The sequence below is a fragment of the Cherax quadricarinatus genome, chromosome 46, assembly GCF_038502225.1.
Source record: "Cherax quadricarinatus isolate ZL_2023a chromosome 46, ASM3850222v1, whole genome shotgun sequence".
Taxonomy (NCBI): Eukaryota; Metazoa; Arthropoda; class Malacostraca; order Decapoda; family Parastacidae; genus Cherax; species Cherax quadricarinatus.
Genome location: NC_091337.1, coordinates 11,784,526 through 11,799,549, shown reverse-complemented (window position 1 = coordinate 11,799,549; position 15,024 = coordinate 11,784,526). Strand labels below are relative to the sequence as shown.

Here is a 15,024-nt window from a genome sequence, read left to right as displayed (position 1 = left end):
TCCAGGGGGTGTAGGGTGGTGGTCCAGGGGGTGTAGGGTGGTGGTCCAGGGGGTGTAGGGTGGTGGTCCAGGGGGTGTAGGGTGGTGGTCCAGGGGGTGTGGGGAGGTGGTCCAGGAGGGTGTGGTAGTCTCCTGGAGTTTCCCAATAAGCAATTCGCTGCCTGAGGGAGACGTAATCTTCCACTGAGGTAGTGACCCGAAAAATACGAAACATATTCGGTATCATTCACTATCGTGCTGACATTATACTTCAGATGACTCTCCCGTAGCTCGCACTCTGCGGTCCGGGGTTCGATCCCCGTTACGGGTGGACGCATTAGGACGTGGTTTCCTTAAGACACCTGCTGTCCCTGTTCACCTAGCAGTAAACTGGTTACCTGGGAGTTAGTCGACTGGTGTAGGTCGCATCCTAGGACAAAGCGGACTTAATTTGTTCGAAATGCTCAGCATAACAAGAGGCTTTCTATATAGTAGTATGTTACTGATGTCAGCTAGACATGTATACCTTGTACATGTACTTGTAGAAATAATTATTATTATAACTGCAACATCCCCGACTCCTTCTTCAGAGTGTAGGCGTTGAAGTCCCACCTCCAGGACTCAAGTCCAGCGAACTGGTTCCTTTCCATCCTTTCATAAATGTTACCTTTCTCACACTCCAACATCACGTCAAGTCATAAAAGCCACTTGCCTCCATTCCTTATCTAACACAGTCGCACAAACCTGTTGGATGTCCAAGCGACTAGCACTCAAAATCTCATTTACCTTCTCCATTCAACCTTTCCTAGGACCACCCCTACCTTGTCTTCTCTCCACTTCTTCCTGTTTTGTTCCATTCTCCTTATCTGTCTACTGCACTTCAACAACCATTAATTAACCCTCTGAATAATACTTTTAGTAACCCCGCCCCACATCTAATATCCAAACTCCGAATTCTCTGCATGATGTTCACACCTCACCTAGCTCTCAAAAGCAACATCTTCACTGCCGCCAGCCTCCTCCTCCGCTGCAACGTTGATAACCCATGCCTCACACCCATATAAGTGTCGCTGCCAATATACTCTGACACTCGTAAATCGTGAGAATAGTAAGAATACTTGATAAATAGTTGAACATATCATTTTTTCTCCTTGCAGGTGTGAGTCTGGCTCGAGGCTCACGCGGGTGCTCCCAGGTGTGTCCCAAGGAGATCAAGCCAGTGTGTGGCAGTGACGGTGTACTGTACTCCAACTACTGTGAGATGAAGAAGTATAACTGTGACAACAGTGAGTCTCACCCTAATATTCCTTGATTAATGTGAAAATTTAAAAAAATTAAGTCATGTAAGGTTTCCCATACTTATTCAAATTCAATTCAAATTCAAAGTTTATACTCTATAAGGATTACAATGCTGAGTTTACAGAAATTTGGTTATTGTTTGGTTTACATGTAGTAAAATTGTGATTACAGAGTGTACCACTAGAACGCTTAGCATGGCTAGGCATTTCGGGCATACTTAGTTTTATTCTTAATTGTAAAATATTACAAATTATGAGGTAAGTTGGTATTATGGCTAAGTGACTAAATACTAGTTTGTGAGTTTAGCAATGTGAATGCTTTTGTTTTGGCACAGTATATAGTTTCAGTATTGGAGTATCACAGGATTCATGGTTTTATGGTGAAGCACTAAACCCTTAGGGGTCACAAAGCTCATATGGAAAAGAAAAACTCGCACAGAAAATATATTCCGAATAATTTTTATCTATCTATCTAATATATATATATATATATATATATATATATATATATATATATATATATATATATATATATATATATATATAATCTGTACATATTTGTGTGCATACACTATGTGCGTGTGGGTAAGTTTTAACTTACACATGTGCGCCAACAGATGTGTACGTGGTACCGGACAGTCAGTGCCTGAGAGCACATGGTGCCAGCTGTGATCACAAGTGCACCAACACCTACGACCCCGTGTGTGCCTCTGACGCCCGCACCTACCTCAACCTCTGTGTCCAGCGCGTCGAGAACTGCAGGTGTGTACAGGTGTTAGGGAAGAATCACAGGTGTGAAGGAGAACTACAGGTGAGTATAGGTGATGAATGACGTGGCCAACATGTACACAATATAGTCTGGCCACAACCAGTTTAAAATGTAAATAATACATGTCTCGGTGTTATTGGTACGAGGGAATATATTGTAATCTTGAATGATGCCAGGGGTTGGGTAGGTGGCCCTGCCAGGGGTTGGGTAGGTGGCACTGCCAGGGGTTGGGTAGGTGGCACTGCCAGGGGTTGGGTAGGTGGCCCTGCCAGGGGTTGGGTAGGTGGCACTGCCAGGGGTTGGGTAGGTGGCACTGCCAGGGGTTGGGTAGGTGGCACTACCAGGGGTTGGGTAGGTGGCACTGCCAGGGCTTGGGTAGGTGGCACTGCCAGGGGTTGGGTAGGTGGCACTACCAGGGGTTGGGTAGGTGGCACTACCAGGGGTTGGGTAGGTGGCACTGCCAGGGGTTGGGTAGGTGGCACTGCCAGGGGTTGGGTAGGTGGCACTACCAGGGGTTGGGTAGGTGGCACTACCAGGGGTTGGGTAGGTGGCACTGCCAGGGGTCGGGTGGGTGGCACTGCCAGGGGTCGGGTGGGTGGCACTGCCAGGGGTCGGGTAGGTGGCACTGCCAGGGGTCGGGAAGGCGGCACTGCCAGGGGTTGGGTAGGTGGCACTGCCAGGGGTTGGGTAGGTGGCACTGCCAGGGGTTGGGTAGGTGGCACTGCCAGGGGTCGGGTGGGTGGCACTGCCAGGGGTTGGGTAGGTGGCACTACCAGGGGTTGGGTAGGTGGCACTGCCAGGGGTTGGGTAGGTGGCACTGCCAGGGGTCGGGTAGGTGGCACTGCCAGGGGTCGGGAAGGCGGCACTGCCAGGGGTTGGGTAGGTGGCACTACCAGGGGTTGGGTAGGTGGCACTGCCAGGGGTTGGGTAGGTGGCACTGCCAGGGGTCGGGTGGGTGGCACTGCCAGGGGTTGGGAAGACGGCACTGCCAGGAGTCGGGTGGGTGGCACTGCCGGAGGTTCGGAGGGCGGCACTGCCAGGGGTAGGGTAGGAGGCACTGCCAGGGGTTGGGTAGGAGGCACTGCCAGGGGTTGGGAAGGCGGCACTGCCAGGGGTTGGGTAGGCGGCACTGCCAGGGGTTGGGTAGGTGGCACTGCCAGGGGTTGGGTGGGTGGCACTGCCAGGGGTTGGGTAGGTGGCACTGCCAGGGGTTGGGTAGGTGGCACTGCCAGGGGTTGGGTAGGTGGCCCTGCCAGGGGTTGGGTAGGTGGCACTGCCAGGGGTTGGGTAGGTGGCACTGCCAGGGGTTGGGTGGGTGGCACTGCCAGGGGTTGGGTAGGTGGCACTGCCAGGGGTTGGGTAGGTGGCACTGCCAGGGGTTGGGTAGGTGGCCCTGCCAGGGGTTGGGTAGGTGGCACTGCCAGGGGTTGGGTAGGTGGCACTGCCAGGGGTTGGGTAGGTGGCACTACCAGGGGTTGGGTAGGTGGCACTGCCAGGGGTTGGGTAGGTGGCACTGCCAGGGGTTGGGTAGGTGGCACTACCAGGGGTTGGGTAGGTGGCACTACCAGGGGTTGGGTAGGTGGCACTGCCAGGGGTTGGGTAGGTGGCACTGCCAGGGGTTGGGTAGGTGGCACTACCAGGGGTTGGGTAGGTGGCACTGCCAGGGGTCGGGTGGGTGGCACTGCCAGGGGTCGGGTGGGTGGCACTGCCAGGGGTCGGGAAGGCGGCACTGCCAGGGGTTGGGTAGGTGGCACTGCCAGGGGTTGGGTAGGTGGCACTGCCAGGGGTTGGGTAGGTGGCACTGCCAGGGGTCGGGTGGGTGGCACTGCCAGGGGTTGGGTAGGTGGCACTACCAGGGGTTGGGTAGGTGGCACTGCCAGGGGTTGGGTAGGTGGCACTGCCAGGGGTCGGGTAGGTGGCACTGCCAGGGGTCGGGAAGGCGGCACTGCCAGGGGTTGGGTAGGTGGCACTGCCAGGGGTTGGGTAGGTGGCACTGCCAGGGGTTGGGTAGGTGGCACTGCCAGGGGTCGGGTGGGTGGCACTGCCAGGGGTTGGGAAGACGGCACTGCCAGGAGTCGGGTGGGTGGCACTGCCGGAGGTTAGGAGGGCGGCACTGCCAGGGGTCGGGTGGGCGGCACTGCCAGGGGTTGGGAAGGCGGCACTGCCAGGGGTTGGGAAGGCGGCACTGCCAGGGGTTGGGTAGGTGACACTGCCAGGGGTTGGGTGGGTGGCACTGCCAGGGGTCGGGTGGGTGGCACTGCCAGGGGTCGGGTGGGTGGCACTGCCAGGGGTTGGGAAGGCGGCACTGCTGGGTGGGAAGTATTATAACTAACAAATGAGAAAGGACTCTGGGGTCACGTTACTATGATGGGGGAATTGTATCAGCATAAAGAACAGGGATAGTTTCCCTTTCTCAAAATTCTCCTCGACTCTCTGACCTCTTCCCTAACATCCTGGTGTTTTCACCATGGCTGCCGTATCCTGGGAAGGCCCCACCTTCAGTGTCGACAGTATATGATGTAGCAACTCAGACTTATTACGCAAACTTTGACATTCCTGTTATCACGTGAGCACACACGCGCATCCTTCACACATCTTGCCCTTGAGCTGTGCTAGACCAGCGGATGCTGAACCACTGGACGCCGTCAGGATCTGGTTAAGACCCTTATCAGGAGACACTCTACACTGTAAATTGTGATGAATGGTTTTGATTGCAGGTTGAGGGACTGATTACCTCAAACTTCTACTCTCCTTACCCACTTCTACTTTGTATTGGACAGATGAAGCCACTGTGTGGCGAAATGTTTCTTCAATAAAGATTCCCATGTGTTGCATAAGTGTCTCAATTCTTCAACTGTAAATTGTACACGCTTTTTCCCTCTGTCATTTAACACAGTGAGCCTATATGGTTCGCTTTTTTTAACCATATTAATAATAATAACAGCAATAATAATAATAAGAAGAAGAAAAAGAATAATCTCCGCTTCTTGAGAAGTTTAACATTTGCAGTATGGCTGTGTTCAAAATGAGTTCCTTCAAAAACTAATATTCGAAATCCTTTCAAAAAGTTCCCAGGCTAGAATTTTTGCTGACTTCCTGAGTGAGAGAGAGCGGCAGTGTAGATCACGCTACACAGTAAACTTCGTGACATATTATCGAATTTCAGTGCTATCGGTCATTCCGTTGAAGTTAGACGGGCATTTTTTGTCATGTCAGTACATTGTTGCGAATTTTTGTGAAAAGTGTAGGAGTGTGAAACTTTGTTTCAGGCTGGGTATAATGGCCAACGGAACTCGCAAAATGGTACAGTAAACATCTGGCGATGAATAATGGGTCGGGCAAAGTGTTTTGAATTATTTTCTCGATTCAGAGCAGGACGAATATCAGTTGAGGATAACGAACACTGGTCGTCCTCTCTGAAAGTCAAAAATAGACGCCAGCATTGAAAAAAATTGAGGAAGGATATTCAGGAAGATCGTCGTCAGAGTATCCAGGACACTGCAAGTGCTGTGGAAATTTCTTATGGGTCGTGTCACAGCATTTTGACTGAAAATTTGAGTATGAGGCGAGTGGCTGCAATATTTGTGCCTCACTTGCTGACTGAAGACCAGAAAGACCATATTTTTCTGGCCGCCAAATAACATGCTGTGACTTCTGTCTCTTCCCAAATATAAAAATAACATTTGTGGGGTGGTGTTTTAACGACATGGAGGAGATTCAGGCAGACTCATAGGCTGTGCTAGGCGCTATTACGAAAGAAGAGTTCCAGAAATGTTTGTAGAAGTGCCAGAGGCGCTGGGATCAGCGTATAGCCTCCCAAGGAGAGTAATTCCAGAGACACAACTTCATCTAGGTCATTAGTAAGCCTGTGTATGTATGTAGAAGCATTACCAGCAGCCAGGAGTGTGACCAGCAGCCACCAGTCAAGGTCTGGTCGTGACTCTCGGAACACCTGCTCATCATTCTTTGAAATTTCTGACTTTGTTTAAGATTCTGTCAGCAATACTCTTATGTATTGTTTTTCTCATGTTGCTCTGGATTGATATGTCTTGACTTGAATAAGGGGCTGGGGTGTTTCTAATGGGAAAGGAAAAGGATGAGTGTTCCTAGTTGACATTAGGGTTGGTTATGGGGTTTTGAAGGGGTTGGGGTAAGGGGAGTTGTGGAGAGGGTAATGTTGCATCACCAACAGGTATGCTGGTGATGCAGGAGAAGGAGCTAAGCAGGTGTCACGACAGGTGAGGGAGATGTACAAAGCTTGCTTGCAGTGTGTGGTGGAACACTGGGGGATGAAGTCACTCTGTGTATAGAGTCATGACTCAGGAATGTGGTGGTCTTGGTTCATCCTCTGTTTATGTCTGTGTAGACACCTAAACTAACCCACTGGAAGTAAAAACCCATGTGATTTTTTTTAATTAATAATTCTGCCTAGAGAAGGTTCAAGAGGAAAATTTATTGTTCGATTCTTCTAGTTTTAGCGACTAATTTTGATGGTCTTCCCTATATAAGTATAAGATTTGTGGAACTATAGTTTTATGTCAAAACTTCTAAATAGGTAACGTATTTCTGAAGATCCTATCATTAGGTTGAAGGTTTACGAGTGTTAACCTTTTATGCATTTAAAAATTAATTTGAAAAGCTTCAGTGTTATTATTATTATTATAATCAAAAAGAAGCGCTAAGCCACAAGGGCTATACAGCGGCTTCAGTGTTAATGTTAGATTTCTAAGCATGTCTTCAATAGCAAGTACATGAATGTGATAAGATGAATAACTGTTGCACGTCTTACTTTATCAGCTAGTACGTATTTCTATAAATATCTTCCACTGTAATTGATTTATGCATCCAACTGTTTATCCTCTAGCCAGAGTCTTGGGCTTTACTCGTGCATCTGTTTCTCACCTACTTGTTCAACCTCATTTCTTCTCGTTTGCCCATTGGCCCACCAGCTTGTTAATATCACTACCTATATAATTGCCTACATATCTGTTTACTATACTGTTTATCTATTCACCATCCTATTTAACTACTGTATTTACCATCCTCTTATATACCATCCTTTTACCTACTTAACCTTTAAAATGTGCTTGCAGGTCCTAACTCTGAGTTCGTCGTGGTTGTATATCTAATCCAGAGTTCGTCTTGTTTGTAGTTCCTGACCTTCAGTTCGTTTTGGTTGCAGGTCCGGCGTGAAGTTCGCACACTATGGCGTGTGTGTGGGTGACAGCAACTCCACGAGCTCCTGCCCGACTGATTGTTCGTCTTCCCCGATGGACGGACCCATCTGTGGCTCCGATGGTAACGTGTACAACTCGACCTGCGATCTCCAGCACAGGACCTGCGGGTGAGTTCTGACGATCCTTGCAGGTGAATATTAACTGGTCTTCTGGATTAGTATTGACTGGACCTGTAGGTGTTCTGACTAGAACTTGCAGGTAAATGCTAACTGGTCTTCTAGATGAATATCAACCATTAAGGAATCATGCAGATAAGGATAAGGAATCATGCAGAATTTCATTTACTACATGCATCAATAGGTGTCCCGTGGCTCGGCTGGCAACTCACTCGGCTCACACACTGAGTGTCCGTGGTTCGAGTCCCAGCATGGGTAAAAACGTGAGGTATGTTTCCTTACAACTGCTGCTCCTGTTTACCTAGCAGTAAGCAGGTACCTGGATGTTAGTCAACTGTTGTGAGTCACATCCTGAGGATTGGCAGCCTTAGATCTTTGAAATAAGCTGAGCCAAGATAACAGCTCTTAGCGTGTAAAATTGATCTGTCATTCACTAATACACAGCACCAGCGTTGACCCAACACTCGCCTAAATAACACAGCATATATAAGCATGAGAACTGAGACAAGTGCTGTGTAACTTATACTAAAGTTTAGTGTTTATTACAAACATTGTATAACTATAACCAGTGTGTAAAATTATATGTAATAACCCTACATAAAGTTGAGTTTTTTGTGGATGCTGAAGATTCGGGTGACAAAGACACGGATGTTAGGTGATTTTCTTTTATGAGAAGGATAAATCAACTATACAGACATGTCGGGAAATATTTTTTGGCAACGTTTGTGTTAGGGCTAAAGTGGAACAGTTTTACGAACATGGTAGAGTCCGATCCTCTAGCTCAGTGGGAGAGACCATCGGGTTCGCAGCTGAAAAGGGCTCTTGTTTGATTCCCAGGCTGTTCGGTCCGTATGGGCAAGTCTCATTACACTTGCTAGTATGTTTGTTGACGTAATAATGAATAGGTAAGTGGGTGTTAGTCGGCTGTTGGTGGTAATGATGCGAGAGGGGGAGGGAAGGATTATTATGCTTGTTGCGCCCCGTGTATGGTACCCAATGTTGTATTTAATTAAATACTGTAAAAATATAATGTAACTCACTTAATATTATATCGCTAATATCTTCATTAATAGCTACAATGATGAAGTTTGGCTTTATATTATGTCTCATCAGTTATTATTGTTATTATTATTATTACTATTATTATTATTATTAATTTCCTATGTAAATAGGTAGGATGTGTTTCTTTTGTTAAGTGAGGAGAACAAATTACTGAGGGTGGTAAACAATTACGTTAACTACTGTTAGTTGGTTTAGGGTCGAGCTTACTGCTGACTGAGTCACGTGATGGATTCAGAGAGTCTTGTCCAGCCCTGAACACAGTAAACATATCTCTCTGTCCTCTGATTGTCTGATAAGTTACAAGTTTCTTTAAGAAACGGTGTGGTTGGTGACTCGTGGTTTACTGTGTATTGGTGGAAAAACAGTTATTAATAGACTTGGTTATTTGCGCTGTTTCTTAAGGTGCATGTCTTTCAGACATTCTATGTCTGTCTCCATAACTATAGAATATAGATTTTAATTTTGAGTACAACTACACTAAGACGTAGATTGTAATAACCTGTGTTGAGCATAGATTCGGTAGCCTATACAAAGTCCCACAATTATGATCACTACTTTCATTTCATTGATCCTGACATAGAAGTGATAGTGTTATACAAACTCCTAATTTGAGTTTGGGATTTAGGATCTTTGACTATATCGTAAGATCCGTCCTTGTATGGATAATGTGTTAGTTCCATTGAAATTACTATGTATTTATAACTTTTCATGTAAATTCATGACTTTGAGTTACCTTAAATTAAGATACTTACGAAGACAATTGTAAATCTTGTACCTTCAGTAATAAGGTACCTTGAGTATTCTTCATTATAAATTAATAAGAAAAGAGAGTATTTGCTTAAATACTTTAACATTAAAGATAGTTAATTTTATATTTGTTGGATTTTTGTTTCCTAGTTGAAATTAAATCTTTATCGCTATACTGATTTTCTACAAGGATAACTAGACCAGACATTGTTCCAATATCTTGTTACAAGATGTTGGTCAGTTACTTAGTGAGAGTCCTTCCAGAACTCCTTGGAATAATCATCTAGCTTGACAAAAAACACTCGTAATAATGCTTTATATAAAAGTGGAAATAGAAATGAACTGAGGCAGGATAATAACTTTTAGCCAGTGAGAAAATAAAAGATCACGGCAGATATCAGAGGAACAGATCACGAAAGTGCTTTGTCACTGTGGAGGCGAGAGCAGGCGGTCAGTGGGTGGAAGTATTCTCCAGAAAACAGCGTGGGAGAGTGGTCTTCTTGTTGGTTCACAGGATAAGTTGAGCTGCCCAATGACCTCCTACCCTCGGAACAACAGCTAAGAGAGACTAACATTGCAGTTCCTCTTTATTGCACAAATTTATGTTGTGCCAATGGCAATAAGGCAAGGATCCCAATGGAAATAAGTCACTTTGACTTTTTTTTGGTTATCCTAGGTCATTTACACTGTTTGATAATTTTACTTATGTGCACCTGACCTAAATAAACTTAATTACCATCAGTCTGTTTTTTCAGTCTTGTCAACATTGAAAAGATGCACAAGTTATATGACAGCGCTAAATGTAGCATTTGGTCATCAGATTTTTAATTTACTTGCAGAGAGACAATATTGAAGCAATGAGTATTAAGAAGTAAAATTTTCTAAATGGAGACCAGTCGAAGAGCCAAGCCAGATTCCAGGCCAAGCCAAAAAGAGGAGAAGCCAAGCCATACTCGATAGAAGGCCAGTCAAATCAAACCAGTCTAGGTGCTGTGCGTGGCAAGCCAAGTCAAGCCAATACAAGCCAGACTCCAAACCACATCCCGGCCCCCCCCTCAAGGAAGGTTCCTTGATGTTGGTGAGGGGCTCTTGATTTAGGGAATTGGATCTGTGCTCCAGTTCCCCGAATTAAGCCTGAATGCCTTCCACATATCCCCCCCCCAGGCGCTGTATAATCCTCCGGGTTTAGCGCTTCCCCCTTGATTATAATAATAACATCCCGGCCCAAAATCAAAGCCAAACTGCAAGTGAGCTCATCAGAGTGGAACCCAGCAGTTTGGTTGAGTGAACTGGAGTGAGAACAAAATCTCTCAGCCGTGATATTGACGACTCCAGACCGGAAATTTTTATTAATGTCTTGTATGTTACATGGTTTTCTTTGGTGTGGGTGGCTACACGGGTGGTGAGAGCGAGTGTTGGGTTACATTAAGAGGACACTCTCTGCTGCTCAACAGTTCAAGGTCGCTAACAACCTCCTTGACAGCGTCCTGAAGTGTGGCCACGAGAATCCAATGCAAAATACAAATCTGTATTTAAAGATTACTGTAAAAAAACTACAGGTACACAAATTTAGGTGACAAACATTATCATAGCAACATATATACACTAATAGCGAATTAGAGATAAAAGGTACAAAACTGACTCACACATACAATTACAGATCATAAATGTTGCAGTCACAGTCTAGAGAAATGTAAACAAATGTGAAGATGCAATATTAAATCGTAAATGAATTTCTTTTTCACATCTTTCCATTTTTGATGTCTAGTATTAGTAATACGTACAATATCTACAGTGTTTTGTACCATATATGACAATATTGATGTAGGTACTGAGATGATCCATCTTTTAAACAGACGAACTGATCTTAAAGAACGAATAAATACAATAAAGTATTGTAAATGTATGTTCTCATCCTTATGATTTTCTTAACATTTTGACATGGCCATGCACTCTGCCCCAGCGCCAGACTCATGGAACTCTGTGTTCATCAAGAACTGCAAGAAGCCCCTATCACGAGCCTTTTCCATCCTATGGAGAGGGAGCATGGACGCGGGGGTCGTCCCACAGTTACTAAAAACAACAGACATAGCCCCACTCCACAAAGGGGGCAGTAAAGCAACAGCAAAGAACTACAGACCAATAGCACTAACATCCCATATCATAAAAATCTTTGAAAGGGTCCTAAGAAGCAAGATCACCACCCATCTAGAAACCCATCAGTTACACAACCCAGGGCAACATGGGTTTAGAACAGGTCGCTCCTGTCTGTCTCAACTATTGGATCACTACAAGGTCCTAAATGCACTAGAAGACAAAAAGAATGCAGATGTAATATATACAGACTTTGCAAAAGCCTTCGACAAGTGTGACCATTGCGTAATAGCGCACAAAATGCGTGCTAAAGGAATAACAGGAAAAGTCGGTCGATGGATCTATAATTTCCTCATTAACAGAACACAGAGAGTAGTCGTCAACAGAGTAAAGTCCGAGGCAGCTACGGTGAAAAGCTCTGTTCCACAAGGCACAGTACTCGCTCCCATCTTGTTCCTCATCCTCATATCCGACATAGACAAGGATGTCAGCCACAGCACCGTGTCTTCCTTTGCAGATGACACCCGAATCTGCATGACAGTGTCTTCCATTGCAGACACTGCAAGGCTCCAGGCGGACATCAACCAAATTTTTCAGTGGGCTGCAGAAAACAATATGAAGTTCAACGATGAGAAATTTCAATTACTCAGATATGGTAAACATGAGGAAATTAAATCTTCATCAGAGTACAAAACAAATTCTGGCCACAAAATAGAGCGAAACACCAACGTCAAAGACCTGGGAGTGATTATGTCGGAGGATCTCACCTTCAAGGACCATAACATTGTATCAATCGCATCTGCTAGAAAAATGACAGGATGGATAATGAGAACCTTCAAAACTAGGGAGGCCAAGCCCATGATGACACTCTTCAGGTCACTTGTTCTATCTAGGCTGGAATATTGCTGCACACTAACAGCACCTTTCAAGGCAGGTGAAATTGCCGACCTAGAAAATGTACAGAGAACTTTCACGGCGCGCATAACGGAGATAAAACACCTCAATTACTGGGAGCGCTTGAGGTTCCTAAACCTGTATTCCCTGGAACGCAGGAGGGAGAGATACATGATTTTATACACCTGGAAAATCCTAGAGGGACTAGTACCGAACTTGCACACGAAAATCGCTCACTACGAAAGCAAAAGGCTTGGCAGACGATGCACCATCCCCCAATGAAAAGCAGGGGTGTCACTAGCACGTTAAGAGACCATACAATAAGTGTCAGGGGCCCGAGACTGTTCAACTGCCTCCCAGCACACATAAGGGGAATTACCAACAGACCCCTGGCAGTCTTCAAGCTGGCACTGGACAAGCACCTAAAGTCAGTTCCTGATCAGCCGGGCTGTGGCTCGTACGTTGGTTTGCGTGCAGCCAGCAGCAACAGCCTGGTTGATCAGGCGCTGATCCACCAGGAGGCCTGGTCACAGACCGGGCCGCGGGGGCGTTGACCTCCGGAACTCTCTCCAGGTAAACTCCAGGTCTCCAGGTATTGTAAGAATACAGTACATAATATATAAACAAAATGTGTTAATCGACTACTTGTTATGGGTAAGACTTCCGGTGAACAGAACGCCATTATTTTTAGTTAAGTTTTTAAAGAGTCAAAAATTATACACAGATTTTCAACTACGCGGGGGGTCGGCGCCCCTAACCCCCCGCGTTGTTCAAGGGTCACCTGCCCTGGATGACCCTGGTGGGTTTACAGTCTACTTTTTATTACAATAATAAAGGGTCAACTGTATATAATTTATATATATATATATATATATATATATATATATATATATATATATATATATATATATATATATATATATATATATATATATAATGTATTTAATTTGTTATTCACAGGCAACAGGTGGCCAAGACGTCTTACAAACATTGTCAAACCACCAAACACTGCCAAGATGTTTGTCTTTACTCCTTCAAGGCTGTGTGCGCCTCAGATGGAAGAATTTACAACAATAAATGTCAGATGAAGATTAGGAACTGTGGGTAAGAGACAGTTTGCGTTTAATGTGTTTATTATGCACCCCATACCCATCCTGTGGTCGGTAGTCACATGATTACAGAGGTACATGATGGGTCCAGGGACTGGACTGATGTACCCACCTATGTGTGGTGGGGGATGCGAGTGACAGAGTAAAAGTGAGAAAGAGTTAATGAATGAATGGTAAAGGGAGAAATCACAGGCAACATTTGTCCATGAAGGAATCTGTCATGCTAACATTGGTATTGAAGAATGAGACTCGTCCAACATTTCGGAATCTATGCTGAGGAAACTTTTCACCAACCAGTAGCTGAAGGACTGATTACCTCAAACTCCTCCTCTTTTTCCACTGTTCTTTGTATTGGACTGAAGAAGCCACTGTGTGACGAAACGTTTCTAACATAATTCCCAAATGTTGCACAAGTATCTCATTCTTCAATTTGTCGGTTTTCTAAATCATTTACAACACTGGTATTATCAGTACCAGTCTAGAAACTACTAATATCAGTATTAATACAGGTACAACGATTTTCCGGCACCCTTGATTCCTAGGTTTGGTTATATAGATTTTTCCGAACCAACAGAAATCATATAATAATTCAACAATGTATCTGACCTACTATGGTCTGCTGGAAACTTTTACATTAGCATAAATGAAACAGATTTGTTTCTTACTGTGAATTTATGTGCTGTACAGTAGTTATCGTGTTTCCTCTTCTGTCCTCTAATGAAGAAATTCTTGATACTCTTAGTTTGTGTGAAAATTATTATTACATGTGAGCAAATCACCTGCAGGAGGCTTACAAGGCCTTAACTGAATTATCTGCAAGTAATTTGGGTGAGGTAAGTGGGACTTAAGTCACAGCAGGTCGCTGAACTGTAACTCCCTCGTTGCCCATTCCCTACCACTCTCACAGAAAGCTAGACTTGACTTTAAATTAATAATTATAATATTAAAACCAGCTACTCTGGTAAATTGAAGTTGTGGACTGTATACAATTAGGCTTGCTGGGTACACAAAATGTAATTGGTATTAACACTTACCATTTAATTACTGGAATACACTTAATGCTGATGGAACACATCCTGACACTACTCTAGCAGATAAGATTTACGATGGCCAATGCAAAAATTACTGTACATTATGGGTAAGTTTCACTTAGCTAAGGTGTGTTGTTGAGAAGGGCTCATTGAAGTCTTTTATTTTTCCGTCCTGGTTGCCGACTTGTAAGGGTTTTCCACACTGTCAATTCTTCAGCAGGAACATGTCAGTAATTTCTAAATTACGGATTGAGGCCAATATACACAAAGTGATCTTCGAGAACGCCTCATTACATTGCACAATTGCATAATTTTTCTTAACCACCATGTTAATAGGATAATTTGGTTTATAACTGCCAAGGTCTTGGGGTGAGTATTATAAAGGATTATTTGGTGTATCTGAAAGCGGGTGGTTAATGATAAACGTCTTGTGTGTTGTGCCCATGGCCCGGGAGGGCCATCCCACGAGAGGAGGGAGCTACTAGGCCTTCTGTCTTGCTACAAAATTTTATCATATAAACAACAGTATATTATTAATGATATTTTCATTTTCATTAAAAGGCTTTTATCAAAATAAAATTCCATCATCCATTTTTTACTTGGCATGCTAAATGTATCTAAGTTCCCCTTTTTTTCAATCTGGATTTTTTGCTTTGCATAACAATTTATATTTAAAAACATTCACATA

General features: G+C 44.5%; 1 protein-coding gene across 1 annotated transcript in view; it reads left to right on the top strand.

Annotated features, from left to right (window-relative positions):
• Nucleotides 1-15,024, top strand: part of LOC128696694 (serine protease inhibitor dipetalogastin-like) — a 127,713-nt gene that overhangs the window by 100,818 nt on the left and 11,871 nt on the right. The window contains exons 2-5 of the mRNA XM_053788051.2: nucleotides 1,137-1,265; nucleotides 1,895-2,039; nucleotides 7,229-7,390; nucleotides 13,157-13,300. Coding sequence (XP_053644026.1) covers nucleotides 1,137-1,265; nucleotides 1,895-2,039; nucleotides 7,229-7,390; nucleotides 13,157-13,300 — 580 coding nt within the window. The remainder of the gene's footprint in view (nucleotides 1-1,136; nucleotides 1,266-1,894; nucleotides 2,040-7,228; nucleotides 7,391-13,156; nucleotides 13,301-15,024) is intronic.